The sequence below is a fragment of the Harpegnathos saltator genome, unplaced genomic scaffold (genome assembly GCF_003227715.2).
Source record: "Harpegnathos saltator strain DR-91 unplaced genomic scaffold, Hsal_v8.6 scaffold0, whole genome shotgun sequence".
NCBI lineage: Eukaryota > Metazoa > Arthropoda > Insecta > Hymenoptera > Formicidae > Harpegnathos > Harpegnathos saltator.
Window position 1 is genome coordinate 505,777 of NW_020229871.1, and position 25,867 is coordinate 531,643.

Below are 25,867 nucleotides of genomic sequence, written 5' to 3' on the forward strand. Positions count from 1 at the left end.
GATATGTATGTGTGTTTGTACCGACATATTATATATATATATATATATAGAGACATTAGAATTCTAAATATTTATCAATATCCAGATATATCCAGATATATTCAGATATATCTCTTGCCCTACAATAAGTACGGTTTCTTCCATATATTATTATATAATATTCAATAAATTATCTTTCAATTCTTCTTCATAAATATTCACCGGTGTATCTTGCCGTAAAATACAAGTATTTAACAAAAAGCGTCTCATTTCAGAGTATTTATACCGTTATATATATACAGTGTTATCGCATAGATGTTTCAAAATAAGTATTAATAGGAAAATAATATTATGTAATTAAACTAAAAGATCAAAAATATTAAACATCACCATCATAAAAAAAATTTTTTTGCACAGTAATTAATGTTGTCCATGCCATAATTCTACAAATCAATAAGTCGAAATTATTTTCATTAAATCGTACTTAGAGATGACTTTTCATCGTATTATCATATCTTCTTTCACTAATACCTCAGAATTTCATAGAAGTGTTAGCAAAAGTTTATATTTATGTTTATATATTATGTATTAAGTTTATGTATTACGTTCTGCATTATTTTTATAACTACGTCCAAAACATATAAGTAGATACTCATTATGTACATAGCGATGTAGCGATTAAGTATTCACATACGTTACCGAACACCTTGCTTATGATATCACTTCCATTTGTAAATTATAATGTCCATATGATTTAAATATAAAACAATATACAGGGTGTCTTATAACTAATCTGGCAGAGCTCGTGGAGACATAGAGCGGGTTGAGACAAATATAAAAGTCCCATACCGTTTTGTGAGATTCGCAATAATTATCGAGTTATTAATGACAGAAATCTGAGGAATGAGTGCACGTCGAGACGTTATGGGAGGAGCATCTAGACGCTCAGGCTAAAGAGCACTGCCCAGTCGACAAAGGAACTGTTGCCGGCGCGCGGCGAGAGGAAGGACGACGCGCCAATGTTTATGTCCTTACCTCGCCGCTCCTACATTCCGCCGCACCGCGTCTAAGCTCGCGCCGATATGGCCGCTGAATATTCGCGATTACAATTATGAGATTATTTTATGAGGTACCACAGATAGCTCATATTGAATTGTAAAGTTCAAGATTCAAAAGTTCTTTGATCAAGGAAAACATCGAAAAGGAGGAAGCGATAGAGAGTGATGAGATCTACAGAGATTCTCATTGTTTTCTATCGCAATCTATCGTTTTGCTGCATCGGATCCGAATGAAATGATATCGCGTAAAGATAGAGTACGATGCACACTTTTCATCGTATTCTATTGTACTCTATCGTTAGGAGAATATTTAATTGTTAGAGTATGATAGAATTCGCGTAGAGACTCATCGTGTCCTATCGTTTTATTCAAGTCTACACGGAAAATATGTTTGGTTGAATGAACCAATTTTCTGACGAAATGAGAGAGAGAGAAAGAGAGAGAGAGAGAGAGAGAGAGAGAGAGAGAGAGAACGATTAAGAAATTTTGATTGAAAGAAGCACAATTTTGTTTAAGTTAACCATAAACCTTGATGAATTAGATTCAGTGTTAATATTTTCAATTAATATTTCTCTGTATCGTTCATATTTCATTTGCAAGCTGTATCACGGACCAATCATTTTTACTATATATTATGCATAAATTGTTGTCTTATATCGTAATTCTTGTCAGTGGTATATTAACGACAGAAGGAACTGAAAGTTCTGTATCGTACAATTGCGGAAAGAGGACCATCGTTGTCAATGGTGCACCAACGATACTCGGCATAAAATTGATTCCTAGGTATAATCGCGATACAACGCAAATCCAAGTGTGTTATTTTGACACGTTATTTTTATGCGTGTCAAAATAACACTCGGATTTACGTTGTATCGCGATTATACCTAGGAATCAATTTTATGCCGAGTATCGTTGGTGCACCATTGACAACGATGGTCCTCTTTTCGCAATTGTACGATACAGAACTTTCAGTGCTTCTTTCAATCAAAATTTCTTAATCGTTCTCTCTCTCTCTCTCTCTCTCTCTCTCTCTCTTTCTCTCTCTCATTTCAGAAAATTGGTTCATTCAACCAAACATATTTTCCGTGTAGACTTGAATAAAACGATAGGACACGATGAGTCTCTACGCGAATTCTATCATACTCTAACAATTAAATATTCTCCTAACGATAGAGTACAATAGAGTACCATGAAAAGTGTCCATCGTACTCTATCTTTACGCGATATCATTTCTTTCGGATCCGATGCAGCAAAACGATAGATTGCGATAGAAAACGATGAGAATCTCTGTAGATCTCATCGCTCTCTATCGCTTCCTCCTTTTCGATGTTTTCCTTGATCAAAGAACTTTTGAATCTTGAACTTTACAATTCAATATGAGCTATCTGTGGTACCTCATAAAATAATCTCATAATTGTAATCGCGAATATTCAGCAGCCATATCGGCGCGAGCTTAGACGCGGTGCGGCGAAATGTAGGAGCGGCGAGGTAAGGACATAAACATTGGCGCGTCGTCCTTCCTCTCGCCGCGCGCCGGCAACAGTTCTTTTGTCGACTGGGCAGTGCTCTTTAGCCTGAGCGGCTAGATGCTCCTCCCATAACGTCTCGACGTGCACTCATTCCTCAGATTTCTATCATTAATAACTCGATAATTATTGCGAATCTCGCAAAACAGTATGGAACTTTTATATTTGTCTTAACCCGCTCTGTCTCCACGAGCTCTGCCAGATTAGTTATAAGACACCCTGTATAGATAGATGAGTTCAGAATGAAAAATGTTAACTTTTTCCTCCATATAATGAATTTGATAAATTAATAATTAAGTCTGACATGGTTATTTTATTAATTGTTAAAAATATTTTTTATCTTAATCAAGCCTATTTTATTTTTCACAAGAAAACTATACAATTTTTATTTAAAAAGGTTTTTTCTGTCTGCAATAATTATCGAGACAGCGTAAAGGGGTAAAACTTTGAGGAGCAATTTCACTTAAATCTAAGCCATTGCTGATAAAAGAATATGAGTCTCTTATTTTTGGCTACTCTACAAATATGCCAAGTTTCATTGGCATATACATTGACATATTCGGAGACATATACTTTGCGGATGTTCCTTGTTAGAGGTAAAAAACTTCGACAACTTACCGTGGCTCTATGCAGAAAACGACGAACAAAAAGAACAAACTGATTTTACGGTTTGTAAACAATATTCGTTCTATCGTTGCGAGGCGGACAAATAACATTGAAGAAAAGAGGTCCAAATATATCATGTATATCATGTGACACAATAAGAAGACAACCAACATGCTCAACATAATATGAAATATCGAAGCATGGAGAAAAAGCCTCTACTGCCCGAAAATACGTTGAAAAAAGAATTGCTTGGGCATAAAATATGAATCGCGATTGAGGCAATATCATTTTTTCCGATAAAGCTTCCTTTTGGACAGACACTTCTATGACTCGAACCTAATGTATTCCCACTAAAGACCCAGCGGACCGTTAAACACCCAGTAAAAGTGTACATTTAGGACTGCTTCTTAACAAGGATTTGGCACTTTGCATATTCTCACAGACAATTTACAAGCTATCAAAATGGTTAAAATTTATGAGAAAGCTTTATTATCATCTGCCAAAGAGTAGATTGTAAGGAAAAACGAAAAATTGATGCTACAATAACCCTCTATACAATATTGAAGTCGTCTTTGTACCGCATAGAAACAAGAAAATGACGTTGAATTACTGGAATGGCCGTCAGTTATTGAATGCAAATCCTATAAAAGATGTTTGATCCTGGATAAAACTTAAGCTTTAAGGAAAAAAAATTTAGAAGGTCAAGGAGATTAATTCTACAAATTAAATTAATCTGGAGATTTTTACCACAAGAATATGCCATAAAATTAGTTGAAAATATGTCTCAGAGATACCAAGTTATTATTGACAATGAAAACGACTAAACAAGTTATTAATAATAAAGCATTACTGTTCTAATCAAATAATATGTGTGCATTTTGTTCGAAGTCATTATAATAAATTGTTTATCGAGTTCTGCCGGACATACTCTTATCGAACAGATTGTATTTCTAAGTAAAAGCGCCAAAAATACATGATATGTATGAAAGTGTATGAAAAAAATACATGATGTATATAAAAGTCACCTCTATTTTTTTATGGAACTGTTCATTTTCAAATACCTATGATTATAGCCTACCTTAAGATTATAGATACTCAAGGTCAGGGACATACAAAATTTGAAAAACAAAAATTTATCGCTTGATATCGCGGCTACAGGCATTAATATACAGAGTCATTGAAAAGTATCGGATCCCCCTAATATCTTCAGTTAGAATGCATTTTGGAGAAAATGTCCAATAGCAAAGTTGTATGGTTTCAAGCGGAAAGTAAGACGATGACTTTGACTTTGACCTTGACCATGTCCTTCAAGGTTATTTCAAGGTCAAACTTATTTTTTTAAATGGAACCTCCAACATTTTATTGCATATTCTTATAGCTTATCTCGAGAGCTTTCCAAAACACTATAATAAAATATTTTTCATTAAATATTTTTTGAGTTATAAAGGTTTGAAGTTAACAATTTGTTAAGTGGTGTGTGATTCCGGCCAGTTAAGGCAAGAGTGGTATGTGATTCCGACCAGTTAAGGCAAGAGTGGTGTGTGATTCCGACCAGTTAAGGCAACAGTGGTGTGTGATTCCGACCAGTTAAGGCAAGAGTGATGTGTGATTCCAGCCAGTTAAGGCAAGAGTGGTGTGTGATTCCGACCAGTTAAGGCAACAGTGATGTGTGATTCCGGCCAGTTAAGGCAAGAGTGGTGTGTGATTCCGACCAGTTAAGGCAAGAATGGTGTGTGATTCCGACCAGTTAAGGCAAGAGTGGTGTATGATTCCGGCCAGTTAAGGCAAGAGTGGTGTGTGATTCCGAACAGTTAAGGCGAATTTTATCCCAATTGGTCAGTTTGGGCAAAATATTCAATTGTATCAAACAATTCACAACAAATGTTCAAATTGTTGCCCTTCAACAGTCTAGCAATGTGCCAGTCTGTTATAAACAGCTGAAACCGCATTCCGGAACGTTTCCGGCGGTATTAGTTTTATCTCTCGAGTTATTCTCCCTCTTAAATCATCTAAATCTTGAGGCTTGGTGGCATAAACTTTATTTTTCAAGTAACCTCACAAAAAAGTCAAGTGGGGTCAAGTCCGGAGACCGAGATGGCCACTCAATATGACCCCTTCGCCCTATTCACCTGTCCTGAAAGACCTCATTCAAATATTGACGGACAATGACATCATAATGAGGTGGAGTTCCATCCTGTTGGAAATAAATTTCATCCATATTTCCACCAGCTATGTCTCGAATAGCTGGAACAATTTGTTCGCGAAGCATGACTGTGTATACTTGTGCTGTCAAATGGCCTTCAATGAAGAAAGGGCTAACTGATCTACCATTAAGAATACCAGCCCATACGTTAACTTTTTGTGGATATTGGGTATGATTGTCTCTTTTCCAGTGAGGATTAACGTCACTCCAGTATTTACAATTGTGTCTATTTACATTTCCAGTCAGTTCAAATGTTGTCTTATTAGAGAAAACAATATTATTAAGTAATAGAGGATCGTCGACAATCATCTCCATCATAAGATCACAAAATTCGATGCGTCTATCAAAATCGTCTTCCAACAACTCTTGGACCAAATGGAATTTGTATGGATGCCATTTATTCAATTTCAGAATTTTACTGACAGATGCATGACCGATTTCGTGTTCTTGTACAACGCGATTGATGGAAATGTGGGGACTTTCAACGAAAGACTGTAAAACATCTAATGCCTTATCATTATTTGTTGCTGTTTTACGTCTACCAGATCTTGGGCAGCTTTTAAAGCTACCAATATCCTCGAAACATTGAATAGTACAGATTACTAGTACAGATTAATAGTACGGACAGTACTTTTGGAGATCCTATTATTTTCATTCCGTAAATTTTCATTAAGTAATCGCGTTACTGTTTTATACCCTCTTTGTTGATCTCCCCATCCTCGCATCATTAACAATGTTATTCGATCTCTTTCAGAAAGCTCCGCCATTCTTAATTAGAGCAAAGAAGAATTAATCAGGTAAGTGATAGGAAATTGATCTAAATAATTAAGTAGAGAAAAATACTAATTATTAAGTGTTGGTCCAACTTTCGATTTGTTTATTTCAACCAGCACTAGCAAAAAGCTCGTTGAGCAACTGAAAATCTAATAGATCAATTAATAATATTTACGAAAAAATTCTGGGCTATTGGAAACAAAATGAAAATGTTTGGAACAATCAATTGAAGCGCAATGGTTTCTTTTGTTACAGAAACAATTTTTGGGGCTGTTCGTTTTCATCCACGAGGTGACTGCTGCTCGCTAAGAAGAAGACAGCACTGCATCAAAGATTCAAATCAGTGATCCGCATTGTTTGCTCAAGAGCTTGTATTACTATTGGTGCCTGCGAGAGTGAGACAATAAAGATCGGCCCTGCCAACGCTTTCGGGCAGATTCCCACTAACGCCTTCGGACATCACGTATTCGAGCAGCTTCTCGCGATCACCGTCGGGCAGTTTTTCGCCATAGCCTACTAGCATAACCGCTTGAAGCCGTACAACTTTGCTATTGGACATTTTTTCAAAATGCATTCTTACTGAAAATATTAGGGGGAGCCGATACTTTTCGATTAACGTATTTTCTTTAAACCAATTAATTGGTCTCATTATTTCGCGCACAAAAGTATTAAGGTTATGATTACTGAAAACTAAATAATATTTTACAAGATATTTTACATTTCGTGTCAAAAAATTGTTAACTTCAAACCTTTATAACTCAAAAAGTACTTAATGAAAAAATTTTGTATTATAGTGTTTTGGGAAGCTCTCGAGATAGGCTATAAGAATATGCAATAAAATGTTGGGGGTTCTATTTAAAAAAATAAGGTTGACCTTGAAATGACTTTGAAGTACATGGTCAAGGTCAAAATCAAGGTCATCTTACTCCCCGCTTGAAACCATACAACTTTGCTATTGGACATTTTCTCCAAAATGCATTCTAACTGAAGGTATTAGGGAGTCCGATACTTTTCGATGATCCTGTATATCATAAATCGCTCTCTGAAAAACCTTAGGCCTTTGATAGAATATTTGATTGTATGTTATGATACAAAGTGTAAGAAATTCATTTTGAATGAAGTTGTCATATATATATGGCTCCTGTTAATGTCTCATCATAAAAATAAAACCCAATAATGTGTCCAACGTATCAAGAAATAATTGTTCGTATGCCGTGGCGTCATTACTTAGCTTAGCTATACATAGCTGATAACTACTGTCGCTATCTCAACCATTTTCGGTAAGCTCGCGTCCCATAACATCGTGCATGCTAATTCGCTAATCTTCTTTTATGAATATCTCAAAATTTCACGTGGTTGTTTACAAAATGATAGAGTCCTCATATTCTACTTTCGTAGAACACTCTGTTGTACACTATTATACAGGATACCTGATGCAAGACGTAACAATCCCTTACGTGAGATTTGAAAACAGGTGAGTCGTACTTCAATGAAGAGTATATCATTATGGAATTTTCAAACAGTGAAAAAGTAGATATGTTCAGCGTCTTTATGCTTTGCGATAAGAATGTTATGAATGCTGCAATTATGTATCATCGTACATCCATAATATCATTCTAGACACTCGATGTGATAGTGGAATGTTCAAACATTTACTTTAATAAATCTGAAATATCTCACTAACTACACATGTTTTTATAATCTTATGCTATTAAGAGGTTGAATTAGTTTTGGTTCCTAGCAATAGATGGTATTTTTTAAAAACAAGTTAATGGTTAGTACGAATGTTAAAATCTGGCAACACTGAAAGATTTGACATTTCTCTATAACATATGATAGTTTGCACGCTATTATTAGGAGTACAAATAAGTTTCCGCCGTTTAACCAAAGATGGCCCCACTAGAAGGTTATATTGAAATTGTAAGATGTAAAACGTAATATCGTAAGTTTGGACATCTGGTAACAATATAACCTTGAAGTATTAGTGACTCCGTATCAGCATCACATAATTTTTTTCGTGCGAAAATGTCAAGTTTTGTGCCGAATAAGCGTCATTTGCGGGAACTTTCAATTTACTTCTTTAATTTGAAGAAATCTGCAGCTGAGGCGCATCGATTGCTTGTAGAAACATATGGTGAGACTGCTTTAAGTGAGAGAAGTTGTCGTAAGTGGTTTCAAAAGTTTAAAAACAGTGAATTTGACGTGGAAGACAAAGAAAAGTAGTGGAAGGCCGAAAGTGTACGAAGACACGGAATTGGAAGCATTATTGAAGGAAGATTCGTGCCAAACGCAAGAAGATCTTGCACTTACATTAGAAGTGACTCAACAAGCAATTTCACATCGTTTAAAATCGTTGAGAATGATTCAAAAACAAGGAAATTGGGTTCCATATGAACTGAAGCCGAGAGATGTTGAACGCCGATTTTGCACGTGTGAAATGCTGCTTGCCAGGCATAAAAGAAAGGGTTTTTTGCATCGTATAGTCACTGGCGATGAAAAATGGATCCAAACCGAGCGAAACCATTACTGGAGCTCTCTACCGAACACAATTAATGAGATTGAGCCGAGCACTCAAGGAAAAACGCGCCCATTACTACTCCAGACATAACAAAATTATTCTCCTACATGACAACGCTCGGCCACATGTTGCAAAACCGGTCAACACCTATTTGGAAACACTTAATTGGGAAGTTCTACCCCACCCGCCGTATTCACCAAACATTGCCCCTTCCGATTATCACTTGTTCCAGTCGATGGCACATGGCCTATCTAAGCAGCGCTTTACATCATATGAAGATACTAAAAATTGGGTCGATTCGTGGATAGCCTCAAAAGATGAAGAGTTCTTCCGACGTGGTATCCGAATGCTGCCAGAAAGATGGGAAAAAGTAATGGCTAGTGATGGACAATACTTTGAATAAAACGTAATGTACCGTTCTTTGACAATAAATTCCTAATTTTTGATAGAAAACAGCGGAAACTTATTTGTACTGCTGGTAGTTATATTACTGGTAGTTTCATTGTTTATACGCGTCCAAAATGAATCGTACAAAAGTGCATTTTTGATATTCATTATTTTTTTGTTTGATTTGAAAACATCGGCAACTAGAGTTCATGAAATGCTTGTTATAACTTATGCTGAATAAGTTCCATCGTGTTCCATCTGTAAATTTTGATTTCAACGATTCAAAAGTGTTAATCTCGATTTGAATGACAAAGAACGTACTGGTCAACTAAAAAATTTCGAAGATTCTGAATTGTAAGTATTATTGAATGAAAACACCGCTCAAACGGAAAAACAATTGACTGAACAACTCAACGTCGATAAATCAATAATTTCTAAACGCCTACACGCCATAGGAAAAATTCAAAAGAAAGACAAATGGGTTTCACATGAATTGAATGAAAATGCCATTGCGAATTGTTTGAATATCGCCATGTGTTTGCTAACTAGACAGAGAAAAAGTTATTTGTGGCGAATTGTAACTGGAGATGAAAAATGAATTTATTTTGATAATCAAAATGATAATCAAAATCCAAAGCGTAAAAGTCGGGTTGATCCAGGACAATCATTAACATCGACACCAAAACGGAACATTTATGGTCATAGAGCAATGATCTATATTTGGTGGGATATGGAAGATGTGATGTACGAGGGTAGTTTGATAAGTCAGTGACTTTTTTAATAAAAGATATTTTTTTCGGCAAATAAGCGTTTTATTTCTCAACGTAGTCTCCTTTTAGCTCGATACATTTAGTCCACCGTTTTTCCAATTTTTTTATTCCTTCCAAATAATAGGTTTTCTCAAGGCCCTCAAAATAGGCGTTTGTTTCAGTGATGACCTCTTCATTCGACCCAAATCTCTTACCGCCCAGCCATTTCTTCAGATTTGGAAACAGGAAATAGTCGCAGGGGGCTAAATCTGGTGAATATGCTGCATGGGGTAGCAGTTCGTAGCCCAATTTATGGACTTTTGCCATAGTGACTACACACGTGTGCACCCGTGCATTGTCCTGATGGAACAGCACTTTTTTTTTCGCCAAATGCGGTCGTTTTTGCTTCAAATCAATATCGAATCTGTCCAAAAGCTCTGAATAATATTCGCCGGTGATCGTTTTACCCTTTTCAAGGTAATCGATGTGAATGATACCGCGTGCATCCCAAAAAACTGTGGCCATGACCTTGTTAGTCGACAGACCCACCTTGGCCTTCTTTGGTGCACGTTCACCCGAAGAAACCCACTGTCTTGATTGTTCCTTGGTCTCTGGTGTGGTGTGATGGATCCATGTTTCGTCTACGGTAACGAAACGGCGCAAAAACTCGTTCGGATTACGGCTGAACATCGCCAAACACTCCTTTGAAATAGTCACACGGTTGCGCTTATGGTCGAGTGTGAGCAATCGCGGCACCCATCGCGCGGATAGCTTTTTCATGTCCAAATATTCATGTAAAATGTGATGTACCCGCTCAGTTGAGATGCCTACAGACTCAGCCACTTCACGCACTTTCATTCTCCGATCGTCCAATATCATTCCATGGATTTTATCGACGATTTCTGGCGTGACGACCTCTTTTGGGCGACCTGAACGTTCGGCGTCACTTGTGCTGGTACGACCACAACGGAACTCAGTAAACCACTTCTTAACCATTGAAATTGATGGTGAGGGAGTCCCCATAGTATTTATCAAGCTTTGCTTTGGTTTCGGTGATGGTTTTTTTACGCAAAAAATAATGCTTAATCACACACTGCTTAAGCACACGAAATTCACTTTTTTCCATTTTCGTTAAAATTCACGAGGTTGTCTGCTTTCAATGGCTGTCAAACACTAACTAAATGGCGCAGCTTGCCCAAACTTGTACAGTAGTCTATTAATAGATGGCAGTTGACGGGAGCAGTGCTGCATTTAAAGTTACTGCGCGGAAAATTCAAAAAGTCACTGACTTATCAAACTGCCCTCGTACTATGAGCTTCTAAAACCGAATGAAACAGTTACGGGGAAACAATATCAGCAACAATTGAACAAACTGAATAATGAACTGATGTAAAATAGGCGATAGCTAACAATAAACGCAAAGTGATTTTTTGCACCATAATGCCCGTACACATGTTGCTTCAATCATTAAACAAACATTGTTAGAATTCAAATGGGAAATCCTTCCGTACCCAGTGTATTCCCCAGATTTACCACCATCTGATTACTATCTATCCGATAGATGCAACACGCTTTGGCAGATACATACTTCAATAATTACGAGAATGTGCAAAAATAAGTGTCTAATTGGATTGCTTCGAAAGACAAAGCGTTCTATCGTCGCAGAATCGCTATGTTGCCAAAAAGACGGGAAAAAGTCGCAGCTAACGACAGAAAATATTTTGTTTAATGTAAATTTAACCATTCCTTTAAAATAAAGATAAATAAAAAATATTAACAAAATAAAATCAGAATTAATTCAACCTCCTAATATTATTTTTTTACGCAGAATATTTTAAGGAATAAACTTATATATAAATCATATAAAAAATCAAGGGGCTCTATTTAAAATAAAAATACAATTGCATTTTTTTGAGATACATGCACCATCATCATTATACCAACAAAAAAATTGACTTTATAAGAAAATACTGCTCATTAAGCCATTCAACTTTCATCATTTTCCAACTTTCACTATTTTTTTCTACTGTCCAAAGTGCAATAGGTATTAACTGTTCCGTAATGCATCCTATGCAGGGTGTCTTATTTAAAAAAACGCACCTCGATAATTCTTCAACGAAGCATTTTCAACAAAAATGTTTCGGACAAAAGTTGTATGATTTCAAAAGGGACATAAAACAATTATACTATTTTGTTTACAAATGACATGACTTTTGAGATATTCACTGATTATTACTTTTCTCAAATGGAAACCCCAACCTTTTATTATACTGTCTTTTTCTACCAATTAATTCAAACAACTTTTGCCTGAAACATTTTTTATTTGCCTAATATTTTTTGAGATATTTGAGGAAAACTTGATAACTTTTCCAATATTTAACTCACGATATCTCGCTAACTATTTGTCGGAAGAAAAAGTGTACTAGACATTTCTGCTCTATTTAATCTCAATAATATATTGTTATAATAGCGCCCTGACTTTTGTTAACTTACTGACTTTTGGAAATTTCAAAATCATCAAATTAATAAAAGCCAGAGCGCTATTGTAACAACATATTGAAACCAAATAGAGCAAAAAAGTTTCGTATCACTTTTTCTTCCGACAAATAGTTAAGATAGCGTGAGTTAAATATTGGAAAAGTTATCAAGTTTTTCTTAAATTTCTCAAAAAATATTAGGCAAATAAAAAAATGTTTCAGACAAAAGTTGTTTAAATTAATTGGTAGAAAAAGACGGTGTAATAAAAAATTGGTGCTTCCATTTTAAAAAAGTAATGATCAGTTAATATCTCGAAAGTGTCATTTGTAAACAAAATAATATAGTTGTTTTATGTCCACCTTGAAATTATATAACTTTTGTCCGAAACATTTTTGCTGAAAATGCTTCGTTGAAGAATTATCAAGGTGCGCTTTTTAAAATGGACCCTGTATATTAGATAAGTGCAAAAGTTTGTGTCCAATTCCAATAGATGTCATTAGAAGAGTTGTATGGTAGCACTATTGATTGTTATGTGTACGTATTGTACATGTATTTACATCGTTGAAAATATGATATATTCAGTTGTTATTTAAGCGAAAGATTTGTGTATTTTAATTAAATTTACGTTACGTAAAAAAATTTTGAAAATGAGCGAAGAAAAGCTATACTTACAGTAGCTATACTTACAGTATATTATACTTTATATGTTTCGGAAAGATGTAGCAGTTGGAACCGCCATAAAAATCATTCGAGATATCTCAGGACGTGCTATTAAGTTCGAACTGTTAAAAAATGGTTTGCGAAATTTAGACATGATGATTTCCAGCTTAATGTCTAGCCACGCATTAATCGGCCTTCTGGCATAGTTGTTATCATTGTTCGCAATTTAGTGCAAAATAATTCATGAATTTCAACAGAAAAAGTTGCTGAGAGACTCAACATTGATGGATTTCGGCATTTCGGCATTTAAAAATGTTTCTGCAAGAAACATAAAAAAAAATAATGAAATGGACAAAACTAGTGGTAAAAGATAATTCGTATCCTGAGAAGGTGGTGTTTTTTCTGTTTGATAGAATTGTAAAGGAATAATTTATTTTAAAAAATTCCCTATTGGCCCTAAACAATTAATTTTTACAAGTACTGTCAACAATTAGACAATTTAAAAGCAGCATTCCAAAAGAAGTGTCCAATTGTAGTCAGTCGTAAGGGAGTCATCTTTCACCACAATAACGCAAAAGCACACACTGCAAAACAGATCTCGCGCAAACTGAAATAAGATGATATATCGCACTCACCATATTCTCTTGATATTGCACCATCAGACTATATACTTGTTTCGATCATTGTAAAGTGATTTGAATAAAAAAGAATATCTTTGGAAACTGTCAAACACCACTTTCCTACCTTTTTGAACGCTATATCGAGGTCGTTTTATGATCAAAGTATCTGTATGCTACCAGAATATTGAGAAAAGATTGTAGAAAATGATTACACCTGATATTGATTAAATATAATAAAAAAAATGTTACATACTAAATTATTGCTTGAATTTTAATGAGAAACCGGGCACAAACTTATGCATTCATCTAATACTATGTATGCATGTGCTGCGTACATTCATATATATTATACATTCATATCATATAATTGAATACATACACATAATTACATAAGAAAAATGAAAAATTTATATATTTAAGGTAGATTTAAATACCAAAGAGATTGTTGCCATAGAATTCGACCATGAAACGGGTTTTACCTTCATTTAGTTGTCTTAATCTTGCTTACTATTAATCAAATACGATCACATTTAATGATACACAATGAAACCGCGAATGGTCACGATAACCTGATGTACTCCACAGAATATCGAAGATACTAATCGACTCACCTCTGTCGCGAAGCTCTGAAAAGACAAGCTTCTTTTTTCTCTCTTTCTCTTTCTTTCACTCTCTCACTCACTCATGCGTATACTCAGCGCGCGCGACATACATATATGCACCAATGACGTAACACCGTCACATTCGCTTATCGTGCTTCGCGTTTGTATGTATTTCTCCCGATGTAAATCCATTACCATCACAATGGAACATGTAAAATTAAAACAATGAGAAAATTCGAAAATTCCAGAATCGGATGCAATTATTGCCTATAAAAGTGATCTTATGCAAATATTACCGAAAAAATAAAAATAGACATATTCGCCATCGATTTTGTTAATGATGGGCTTTGGATATGTAAAATATTAAACACATGGTTTTTATATGTTTATCTCAATGTTTAAAGATTGGAAAAACTCAGGATGGCGGGCTAGCCGCCTGTATATAGGTATCGTGCTCTCGATCGCCCTCTATGGGGCGCTGATACGGGCGTCCCGTAGAGGTGTATGGTTCGTGCCATGTGCGAGAGCGAGGAGGTGTAGGAGGCGGCAGCCTCCTTCTGCAAGGACGTTATGTCCAAGAAGGAGGCCGCTAAGTGGGAGCGCCGCTCTGGCAACCGTCGCAGGGAGCGGCGGCGAAGGCGGAGCTTTCCCGGGACGGGTAGCGGGCCCGAGGTGGCGCCGGCCGAGGAGCCGCTATCGATTCGTCGGAGGCCTCCTCGGCCGCCCCGGGCCCGCCTTCAAACGCGCGGAGGGGGGGGGGGGATAAAACTCACCCGCCTCCCCCCGAGTGTCCCCCCGAGTAAGGATCGGTAAAAGGAGAGTGAAGACCCGTTTTGGGATGGGCCCCATTCCCCCGCCCCCCTTGACAAACAAAAGGGCTAGAAGGGAGGATGGGTGTCCCCTCCCTCCAGTAAGTAGAACCAGAAGATTAACCCGGCCGGGCAACCGGCCGGGGGACCGCATCCCCGACTCCCTTTGTGGAAAGGAGCACGGTACTCAGGCGTGGGGTTCTTTGCCCTGGGGCATGAGCCCTGGGGCCGGGGTCTCGAGGAGGGAATACGGGAGTAGTTCCCCTGACTCCCCCCACACCGGTCCGAAGGATAGACATCCCGGTGGGGTTTTAGCCGCTAAGAGTCCGGCATAATCTCCGCCCTCCCCCAAGGGGCAGGAGTATTCATGAGGACTTCCCCACCGTTATCAAAAAAAAAGGAAAAGGTTGGAAAAACTTTAAAATATAAGAAAATTTATTTTCCAGCGGCTATTATAAAAATTATGAGATGTATAAACAAATTTTTCTATACAAAAGTTATATGCTATTTTCTATTCTTCACAATATATTCAGATCGTCCGAAGATATCCTTTCTTTTATTTATCCCTTTCTCCTTCCCCTCGATCTCGTCCTATTATTTATCCCAATTTTATTATTCTTACAAAAATTAAAATTAAAGAAAATATTTATACATTGAATTCGACCATATATACGACCATATAGTTTTCCAAAAGTAACGAACTCCCCCCCCCCTATCTCAAAATCTATAAATTATAGAGAACAATGACTCAAACAAAAGTTTTAGGGTTCATAAAGTTCTGTTTCTTGTGATCTCAAATTTGACCTTGATTTTGACCTTGAAGGTTATTTGAAGGTCAACCTGCGTTTTCTAAATGGGAACTACTTTTTATTACACTGTTTTTTCTACCAATTAATTTGAACAACTGTTGTCTAAAACATTTTTTATTTGCCTAATATTTTTTGGGATATTTGAGGAAAACTTGAAACTTTTTCAATATTTAACTTACGATATCTCGCTCTAACTATTTATCGGAAGAAAAAGTGGTACTATACTTTTCTGCTCTATTTAATCTCAAGAATATATTATTATAGTAGCGCCCTGACTTTTGCTAACTTACCGACTTTTGGAAATTTCAAAATCATCAAATTAACAAAAATCAGAGCACTATTATAACAATATATTCTTGAGACTAAATAAAGCAAGAAAGTCTAGTACCACTTTTTCTTCCGACAAATAGTTAGCGAGATATCGTAAGTTAAATATTGGAAGTTATCAAGTTTTCCTTAGATATCTCAAAAAATATTAGGCAAGTAAAAAATGTTTTAGACAAAAGTTCTTCAAATTAATTGGTAGAAAAAAACAATGTAATAAAAAATAGGGGTTCCCATTTAAGAAACAAGTTGACCTTCAAATGACCTTCAAGGTCGACCTTCGAGGTCAATGTCAAATTTGAGATAAAAAACAGAACTTTATGAACCCTAACACTTTTGTTCAAACACTTCTGTAGTGGTCTATAGTGGTCTGTAATAATATTTATATAAATATCATGTTATATGCACCATACTATAATTACGTTAACAGTTATATTTATTAGACCCTGCTATTTTATATGTGACGACATGAGTAATTAATTATTTTCATATATTTTCACGTATATCCATACTTTGAAGTGAAAATTAAAAATTTGAAATTTGTAATTATGTACGATTACCGAAAAAAACAAACGATTGAAAAAAAGAGAAAAGACGAGATAAATTAGTAATTAAATTATTAGAAGATTAAATTAATTCTGGTTTTATTTTGTCAATTTTTTATCTTTATTTTAAAGAAATGGTTAAGTTTACTTCAATCAAAATATTTTTCGTTATTATCTGTGACTTTTTCTCATCTTTCTGGCAACATAGCGATTCCGTGATAATAGAACGATCTGCCTTTCGAAGCAATTTAATCAGACACCCATTTTTGGAAATCTTCGTAATTATTGAAGTATGTATCTGCCAAAGCATGTTGTGCCGATCAGAATATATGGTAATCAGATGGTGCTAGGTCTGGAGAGTACGCTGGGTGCGGAAAGATTTCCCATTCGAGCTCTAATAATGTTGTTTAACAATTGAAGCAATATATGGACGAACATTATGGTACAAAAGAATCATTTTGCGCCTATTGCTGACTATCGCTGGCCTTTCTTGCATCAATTCATCATTCCATTTGTTTAACTGTTGCTAGTATCGCTCCACCGTAACTGTTTCATTCGGTTTTAGAAGCTCATAGTATACCATACTTTCCATATCTCAGCAAATACAGAGCATTGTTTTGTGACCGTGAATCTTCCGTTTTGGTATCGATGTTGATGATTGTCTTAGATCAACCCCTGACTTTCCTCGCTTTGGATTATCAAAATAAATCCACTTTTCATCTCCAATTACAATTCGCTACAAAAAATTTTTTTCTATCTGGCAAGCAAAGACATGGCGATATTCAAACGATTTGCAATAGCACTTTCACTCAATTCATGTGAAATCTATTTGCTTCCCTTTTGACTTTTTCTCATGGTATAAGACGTTTAGAAATTGATTTATCGTGTTGATTTATCGACGTTGAGTTATTCAGTCGATTACCTTTTCCGTTTAAGCGATGTTTTCATTTAATAATGCTTGCAATTCAGAATGTTCGAATTTTTTTGGTTGACCATTACGTCTTTTGTCACTCAAATCGAAATCAGTTGAATCGTTGAGACCAAAATTTACAGTTGGAATATGATAGAACTGGATCAGCATAAGTTGTAACAAACATTTTATGAACTTCAATTGCCGATTTTTTCAAATCAAACGAAAATCAAATCAAATCAAACAAAAAAAGTAATGAATGTCGAAAATGCAATTTTGTATTTTGATTCATTTTGGACGCGTATAAACAATGAAATTATCAATAACAATAGTGCGCAAACTATCATGTATCATAAAGAAATGTCAAATCTTTCAATGTTGCCAGATTTTACATTCATATACTAACCATTAACTTGTTATTAAAGCGATATTGCTAGTGACAAGAACTAATTCAACCTCCTAATAATAACAATATAAATTTAATAAATAAATGAACAAATAAAAATTGAAATAGAGAAATATGTTTACTTTTAATCGTGTACATAAGAGAAAAGATAGAAAGAAGTAGATAAGAAATAAAATATGATTTAAAATTTGTGCACAAGATATGTATCTTACCTGGAAAGGATTTTGATCCTTGAAGTCGGTGTAAAAGATTGACGTATCCTTGTCATACCAGCGATCCTGCGAGTAGATAGAATTAATCCTCATATCAGAGAGAGCGCTGTTCCTCGGCGCTTCCAACAATTTATTCTGTTTACTTTCCGTCATCTTATGTAGCATTTTGTCGTTTTGCGCGTTTGCTAGAAAGTTGGACGCATCTTCCATCAAACGTGATCCATTCTCAGACGTATGAAATGCAGTCGAATAACTTTTCTTGGTACCAAGATCCTGGAAACTCGTCTTATTCAACATCGGATAAATTTTGATATTTTGCGACTTCAGGATCGAATCACGAAACAGGAAATTGGATACGTCTGGATTCTTCTCTCGATGATCATTCCCAGTCTCCTTCAGGATCGTATCTTTGTTATTGACCAATTCATCTAGCTTTTCGCAAGTATTCGCACTGCTTAATTTATTTCTACAATGCTTGCAATCTTTCTTCTTACGTCTGCGATTTGGTCTGCGATCGGATTGCACAATTGTATCTCGTGAAAAATTTTCACTTTGCCGAGGTATCGAGGATATATTCTCTTTAACATTTCTATGAAAGCTACAAGGATTTTTGTTGAATCCCTCGGTGTCATCTTCACTCGTTCTAGATACCGCTCGCGGCGAGGAACTTACTCTATTATAGTTCGCGCTGATTTCAACCAAGGAGGACAATGTCGAGTTCTGTTGATTGGACTTCTCAATCACGAGAGACGTGTTTGACGACGTTCCGTTGACCCAAGCTTGTTTTGTGAAATCTATCGGTTGCTGGTCTTGAATTTCGTGGTTGTCTGTTTCATTGTTGTCCTGAGTCTCGCTAAGGGAGGACGTTTGCTCAAGAAATTGAGTAGAAATCTCCGTGTTGATGGAGATATCTTCATATAAATGACTCTCAGGATATGTCGTGGCTCTCGCAACGGAAGGGTCACCGTCGATCGTATCCACGTACAGCTGTTGATCGCGATGGCAAGATTTGGGTACGGATTGTTCTTCTATACGCGATTGCTCTTCCTCGTAACCTTGATTCTCCATCTGAAACTGGAAATGAAATAAATTCAGATTAAAACGAATACCTTAGTTTCTTTACATGGTGATTATGATAATAATGAAACGAATAAAATGCTATGTTTAATTATTTAATCAATTAATGTCTTTTGAAAAAAATTATACTTCTAATAAAAACTATTATCTCTCTTATATATCTTTTATTATAACTACAATTTATTACAGCTATAATTCTTTTCTACGAGACACGTGTTTAATATACAGAGACATTGAATAAAATGAGGAAAAGACAAAAAGAGTGACAAAATCGTGCGAGGAGAAAGGGCGATTTGTACGTCTTCTCGTTAAGAAGCATGTTCACGATTGCCGCAATTAGCGCGACTTGACTTCTCCATTGATCCCATCTAGTCTGTGACGTCAGTGAGAGGACGCGTCTGTGAAACCATCTGTTTATTCTTGATCCGACTATAATATGTACATGTTAGTAATATGATTGGATTCCTGCAATATAATTTCCTCTATGGCTTATAGTGCTTGGGATGAAAATCATGTGGAACGTTTATACAGGGTGTCCCATTTTAAAAAATGCATCTCGATAATTTTTCAACGAACTTACTGACTTTTGAAATTTCAAAATCATCAAATTAACAAAAATCAGGGCGCTATTGTAACAATATATTCTTGAGACTAAGTAGATCAAAAAAGTCTAGTACCACTTTGTTTCCGACAAATAATTAGCGAGATATCGTGAGTTAAATATTAAAAAAGTTATCAAGTTTTCCTTAAATAACTCAAAAAATATTAGGCAAATAAAAAAATATTTCAGACAAAAGTTGTTTAAATTAATTGGTAGAAGAAGACGATGTAATAAAAAGTTGGAGTTTCCATTTAAGAAAAGTAATGATTAGTGAATATCTCGAAAATGATGCCATTTGTAAACAAATATAATTTGTAAACAATAGTATAGTTGTTTTATGTCTTCCTTGAAATTATACAACTTTCGTTCGAAGTATTTTTGTTAAAAATGCTTCGTTGAAGAATTATCGAGGTGCGTTTTTTAAAATGGAACACCCTGTATAGTATTAAACACTCTTATATAAGACAGCATTTCTGCTGCAATATTATTTACTCTGATTTCATTGAAGAGATTAAGATTTACAAGATATTTCGCTACCTTTTGTAAAAGCGAATCATATGATATATTATCAAATATGCATTCATTTATAGAAAACGTTCACATGTAACAATAAACAATATATGAATTTATCGAAATCAATTTTTAATTATAGTTTTTACACACATACACACCCACAGATGTCATGCATACACACATGTATACATGCATACATATACAGGGTGTTTGATAACTGATCATGCAGACGAAAGTTGGAGATAGATTGGGTGTAGTCGAGAAGAAAAGTCATGTACCATAATGTCAAATTGGCAATAGTTATCGAGTTATTAATTAAAACATGTGAGCCAACGAGCACGTAGAGAGCGGAGGGCGGCCGCAGTAAGCACGTAGACTTTTGATACAGGCGGAGTCAGAGAGTGTCGGTAGGCAAGCGCGCGCGGCGAGGGGCAACGTAAGCGACAAAAGGTGATCGCGCGCGACGAGGAGCGAGCGAGCTTTTTCTTTATAGGTTTTTCCTTATAGCTCGCTCGCTCCTCGTCGTTCGCGCTCGCTCGCTCTTCGTCGCGCTCGCTCGCCTCTTGTCGCTTGTGCTCGCTCGCCCCTCGCCGTGCGCGCTCGCCTATCGACACTCGCTGACTCCGCTTGTATCAAATGTCTACGTGCTTACTGCGGTCGCCCTTCGCTCTCTACGCGCTCGTTGGCTCACATGTTTTAATTAATAACTCGATAACTATTGCCAATTTGACATTATAGTACATGACTTTTCTTCTCGGCTACATCCAATCTATCTCCAACTTTCGTCTGCATGATGAGCTATCAAACACCCTGTATACAGGGTGTCACAGACCACCCGTACCATTCGATCTTTTTGTAAACGCGACATTTTAAGGAAAAATATTTCAGACAAAAGTTGTATGATTTTAAAAAGGACATATAACAACTATATTATTTTGTTTGCAGATGGCAACACTTTCAAGATATTCGTTGATCATTACTTTTCTTGAACGGAAACCCTAATTTTTTATTATATCATCCTTTTTTACCAATTAATTTGAACAATTTTTGTCTGAAATACTTTTCTGTTTACCTAATATTTTTTGAAATATTTAAGGAAAACTTGGTAATTGTTTTAATATTTAACTTACGATATTTCGTTAACTATTTGTTGGAAGAAAAAGTAGTATTAGACTTTTTACTCTCCTTGGTAAATTTACAAAAGTCAAGGCACTATTGTAACAATTTTTGAGACCAAGTAGAATAAAAAAGTCTAGTACCATTTTTTCTTCCGACAAATAATTAGCGATATATCGTAAGTTAAATATTGAAAAAGTTACCCAGTTTCGGTAAATATGCACATTAGGTCAACCCCCTCAAAAGTTCATGACCTTGATATATGTTTTTAAGGACATGTTCCTGAGTGTTATGCAAAAAGTTGCAGCCGTCACTTATTGTTTATTAAAAAGTTATTAACAAAAGAAGTTATACGAATGTAACATAATTTTTCGAAACAGTTTAATAAGGAGATAATTTTTCATCATCAGATATACATTGAAGGAGCATATAATACTCTGGTAGCAGACTGACGTCAAATGACGTACTTATGACGTCTTAATGACGTTAGCTAACGTCATTAAGACGTCATTAGTACGTCATTTAACGTCAGTCTGCTACCTGAGTATATATGTGATGTGGCAGCCATGAGGGCATCCGTCACTAATATGCGGGGCCTCGGTCACGACGCGGGGGGGAGAAATCTTCGTGCGATTTAGGGGGAGTCAGGATTGACTCTCCGAAAATCTCCTTAATTAGCGTAACATCATTTAGTGTTAAGAGCGTGCAAATGAGGAGAGGTCTCGCGTCCCCCGATTTTGTGCCCCTGGACCTCCAGAGCCGACCAGCAGGACAGGAGGGACCGGAGGGATTAAAAGGACTTCACGCATCGCCAGGCACGTATCGCTCAGGTGATTGCTCTCGATTACCGTTTTTTGTTAGAAAAATGTATGTCGTCCCGAAAATAGACTACCGGCTGTTTGTTGTTAGACGAGCCTGGACGACAACACGGAAGGAGACGGAACGAGCGAGGCGGGATACCGTCGAGCACGATCACGACACGTGGCCCGGTCGAAGAAAAACAACGGCTAGACGGACCCGGGACAATGCTCGTGGAACAAAAGAGCTAGACAGAGAGCGAGAGCGAGAGAGAGAGAGAGAGAGAGAGAGAAAGAGAGAGAGAGAGAGAGAGAGAGAGACTCCGTGACGCGATCGACAACCGCGATTCGCGGAAGGATTTCCGCCGAGTTGGACGAGAGGGGAACGGAGAGAGAGAGGAACCCCTTCCGAGAAACGGAGAAAAAGAAGAATCAAAAAGAAGAGATTAAGATTCGGTGTGGTCGTTGTCGAAAGATAAGAGTTTTGTATCCCGCGCGCACCAAAAAGATTTTTGTGTTCCGCTTGCTCCAGAGGGATTGTCGTACCGCTCGCAAAAGAGCAAAATTGTGCTCCGATCGCTATCGGCCCAGAGAGCGAAGTGTCCCGTGCGTTGCCAAGGGCTGCGCAAAGGAAAGAGAAAGGACGAACGAACCGACGACCGCCGGCTGCGACCGACCCGGTGCAGGGAGCGACCCGACCGACCACTGTCCAGGACCACGTCGCCGGGAGGTTCCCGCAGATTGTAAGGCCGTCCACCTGCTTATTGTTTTTCGGTGTTCCGTTTGCGTGTCTTGTCGAAAAGTGAGTTTTGTTGCGAAGAGCGGTACCGATCTCGCGAGTACGCGCGTGGGGAAAAATTGTACCGTCCCGCTGAGATTCGGAGCATACCGTCTCCCGAAAAGGAATAAAGAGAATTATCGTAGAAGCCGCGCTGCTCTATTTCTTCTCGGTCTTTACGCTTTCCCGATTTCCGGCCGAACTCATCCCGTATACCGACTTTAAACCGCTACGAGCTACCGGTCCCGTCGGAATCCCGCGTCGCAGTCACACTTTTTTTGGCGATTAGCATTGGTGAACGATGCGGCTGTCCGCACCTAGCGCCCAATCCAAGTTGTCGTGTGAGAGACCGTGACGCATGGGCTGACGACAATTTGTCGGCGTTTAGAAAAGCGTCGCAATACATACGTGTTATATACGTAGTGTAATGTTTTGATTTCTTATATCCCTTTGTAAGGCATTCTTACTTCGTAAGTTGACTACAATTTTAGTCAGTGTATCACAGTTCTGCTATGTGGTAAAATCATTCACATTATAAGTATAATATGCAATTTTTCAAGGATTACTTTTCTTCGTATGTCACTCATTATTTATTAAAAAATTAGGTAAAACTCCTATTTAGGAGATCCATTTTAGAAAGCTATAAATAAATGAAATTTTATAGATAGAGCCCATTATCTTTAGACACAATATACATTAAACAATATTAAACAGTACATATAAGCGAGAGGGGCTTTGCCTCTCCCCCGCATCCCCTCTCCAAACAAACCCTAACCTAACCTAATTTATTGCATCCTTATATATTTTTGGACATTGTTGAACAAGTTCTCTTAAGATCTATTACCTAACCCAATTTAACTTATTATATCTGCATACAATTAGGTGTTATGGGTTTTAAGGAAATCTTTCTATATAAAGATGCAATAAGTTAAATTAGATTAGGATTTATTCGGGGAGAGCGTGCGGGAGAGGGGCGAAGCCTCTCTCCCGCTTATATGTACTGTTTCCTACATTTCTATACATACACTGTGTTTGGATTAACTGTATGGAAAAATTTATGAAATTTCATTTGTTCATAACTTTGTTATAAACAATGAGCGTGGGTTAAAACTTTCAGAACATTATTTATTACAAAACAGAATTTCTTTGCGAATGACTTTTCTCTCGCACAGGTAATTTAATAATTTGGTAATAATCAAATTCGTAAGTTAAATGAATAAATTCGTGTAGTAACATATTGACCGATTCTTAGCATACAGACAACTAAATTAAACTGTGATTAAACGCAACAAGAAGTGAGGTAAATATATTAAAACAAATATTTACGTTTTTGTATACACGACAGCAGTCTAACCTAGGCACTAGTCTAGGCACGATTTATTTACATCTCTCTCTCATCAATTTCAACAATGTTGACATATATTACTAAGGACATGAAGCAAGCTATAATAATGTAACATTTAAGGTTGAGTTAAATTAATTTTCGCGGGCGGGGGGCACAGCCCCCTGCCTCCTATACAAGAATTAATACGTATTCATTTCTTAAATATATACATGGTGTCAGAAAATTTTCTATTTTTGAAAATTCTTTTGTTAATAATTTTTTAATAAACAATGAGCGACGGTTGCAACTTTTTGCATAACACTCAGGAATATTTATCCTTAACAACATATATCAAGATCATGAACTTTTGAAGGGGTTGACCTAATGTGCGTATTTACCGTAAACAAATTGATATAGTTATTTTATGTCCCTCTTGAAACCATACAACTTTTGTCTGAAACATTTTTCTCTAAAATGTCGCGTTTATAAAAACATCGGATGATACGGGTTGTCTGTGACATCCTGTACAATACATATCGCACTGCGTGCACTAGTTTGTTAATCTTTTTTTGTTAATAACTCAAATTTAAACTCAAAATTTTACGTGATTGTTTGTACAATGGTAATAGTCCTATTACTCAATTTCATGTAATCTATGTAGTACAAGCGTTAATACGAGCTTTATTTACATCGGACATCTTATATTTATATAATTATTTTCTACGTTGTTAAGTATCCGCTTTCAATTGTTCTTATATATCTATAAAAAGTTTTTCGATTACACACATATACACGCGCGCGTTTCAATAACAGTAAGTATTTAGTTACGAAGGATGTGCATTGCAAAGTAGATACGACAGAAAAAATTATTCACTAATAAATACAATTAACATGTTGCTGCGCGCATATCGAAGTTATTTAATTGTGCGAGCGCAATATACATTGTTGCGTACATGCGTGGGTAGTGCATGTGTGCCTGCATATGTGTGTGCAATGCGCTATCATCGCAATTCCCGACATTCCTGTTAGATTAATTCTGACTGCATTAGGAACGGCTGTTGCATTAGGAACCGATTGCGATGATCCGAATAATACAGCGTTGATTCAGTCACGCACGTTCTTACGTTCACGATGACGCATCGTTCTGAACCGACGAATTGCGGAATCGCTAGAACGTTTTTTATCCAATACCATAACACGCACTTCTCGCAAGAAACGTCATCATTAAACGACGCGATGAAAATTTTAATAAGCAGTCCATACATCGCACGGACATACATTATTCACGATTGTTGCGCTCTTATGAATACTCAATGTCGATAACTGCGGACTACGCGTCATTTCCATGAAAGAAACCTTGATTTCATTATAAGATCGATAAAATATTACTGATTAGCTTCAATTTTTCTTTAATAAATAGACAGATGTTCTAGGATGTACACTAAAAAATTCAGTAAATTGTGGATAGGATTGAACGGTTATTCAT

At 36.5% G+C, this 25,867-nt stretch overlaps 1 protein-coding gene across 7 annotated transcripts in view; it reads right to left on the reverse strand.

Annotated features, from left to right (window-relative positions):
* The window catches only part of LOC105181089 (uncharacterized), a 259,808-nt gene that overhangs the window by 178,590 nt on the left and 55,351 nt on the right, over positions 1–25,867 (reverse strand). For 6 of the 7 annotated variants that reach the window (XM_025296603.1, XM_025296635.1, XM_025296568.1 and 3 more), the window contains one exon: positions 18,176–19,249. In XM_025296603.1, coding sequence (XP_025152388.1) covers positions 18,176–19,243 — 1,068 coding nt within the window. In that variant the 5' untranslated portion in view covers positions 19,244–19,249. Of the gene's footprint in view, positions 1–18,175; positions 19,250–19,551; positions 19,631–25,867 lie in introns of those variants that run through there. The other variant, XM_025296540.1, reaches the window with a different exon arrangement.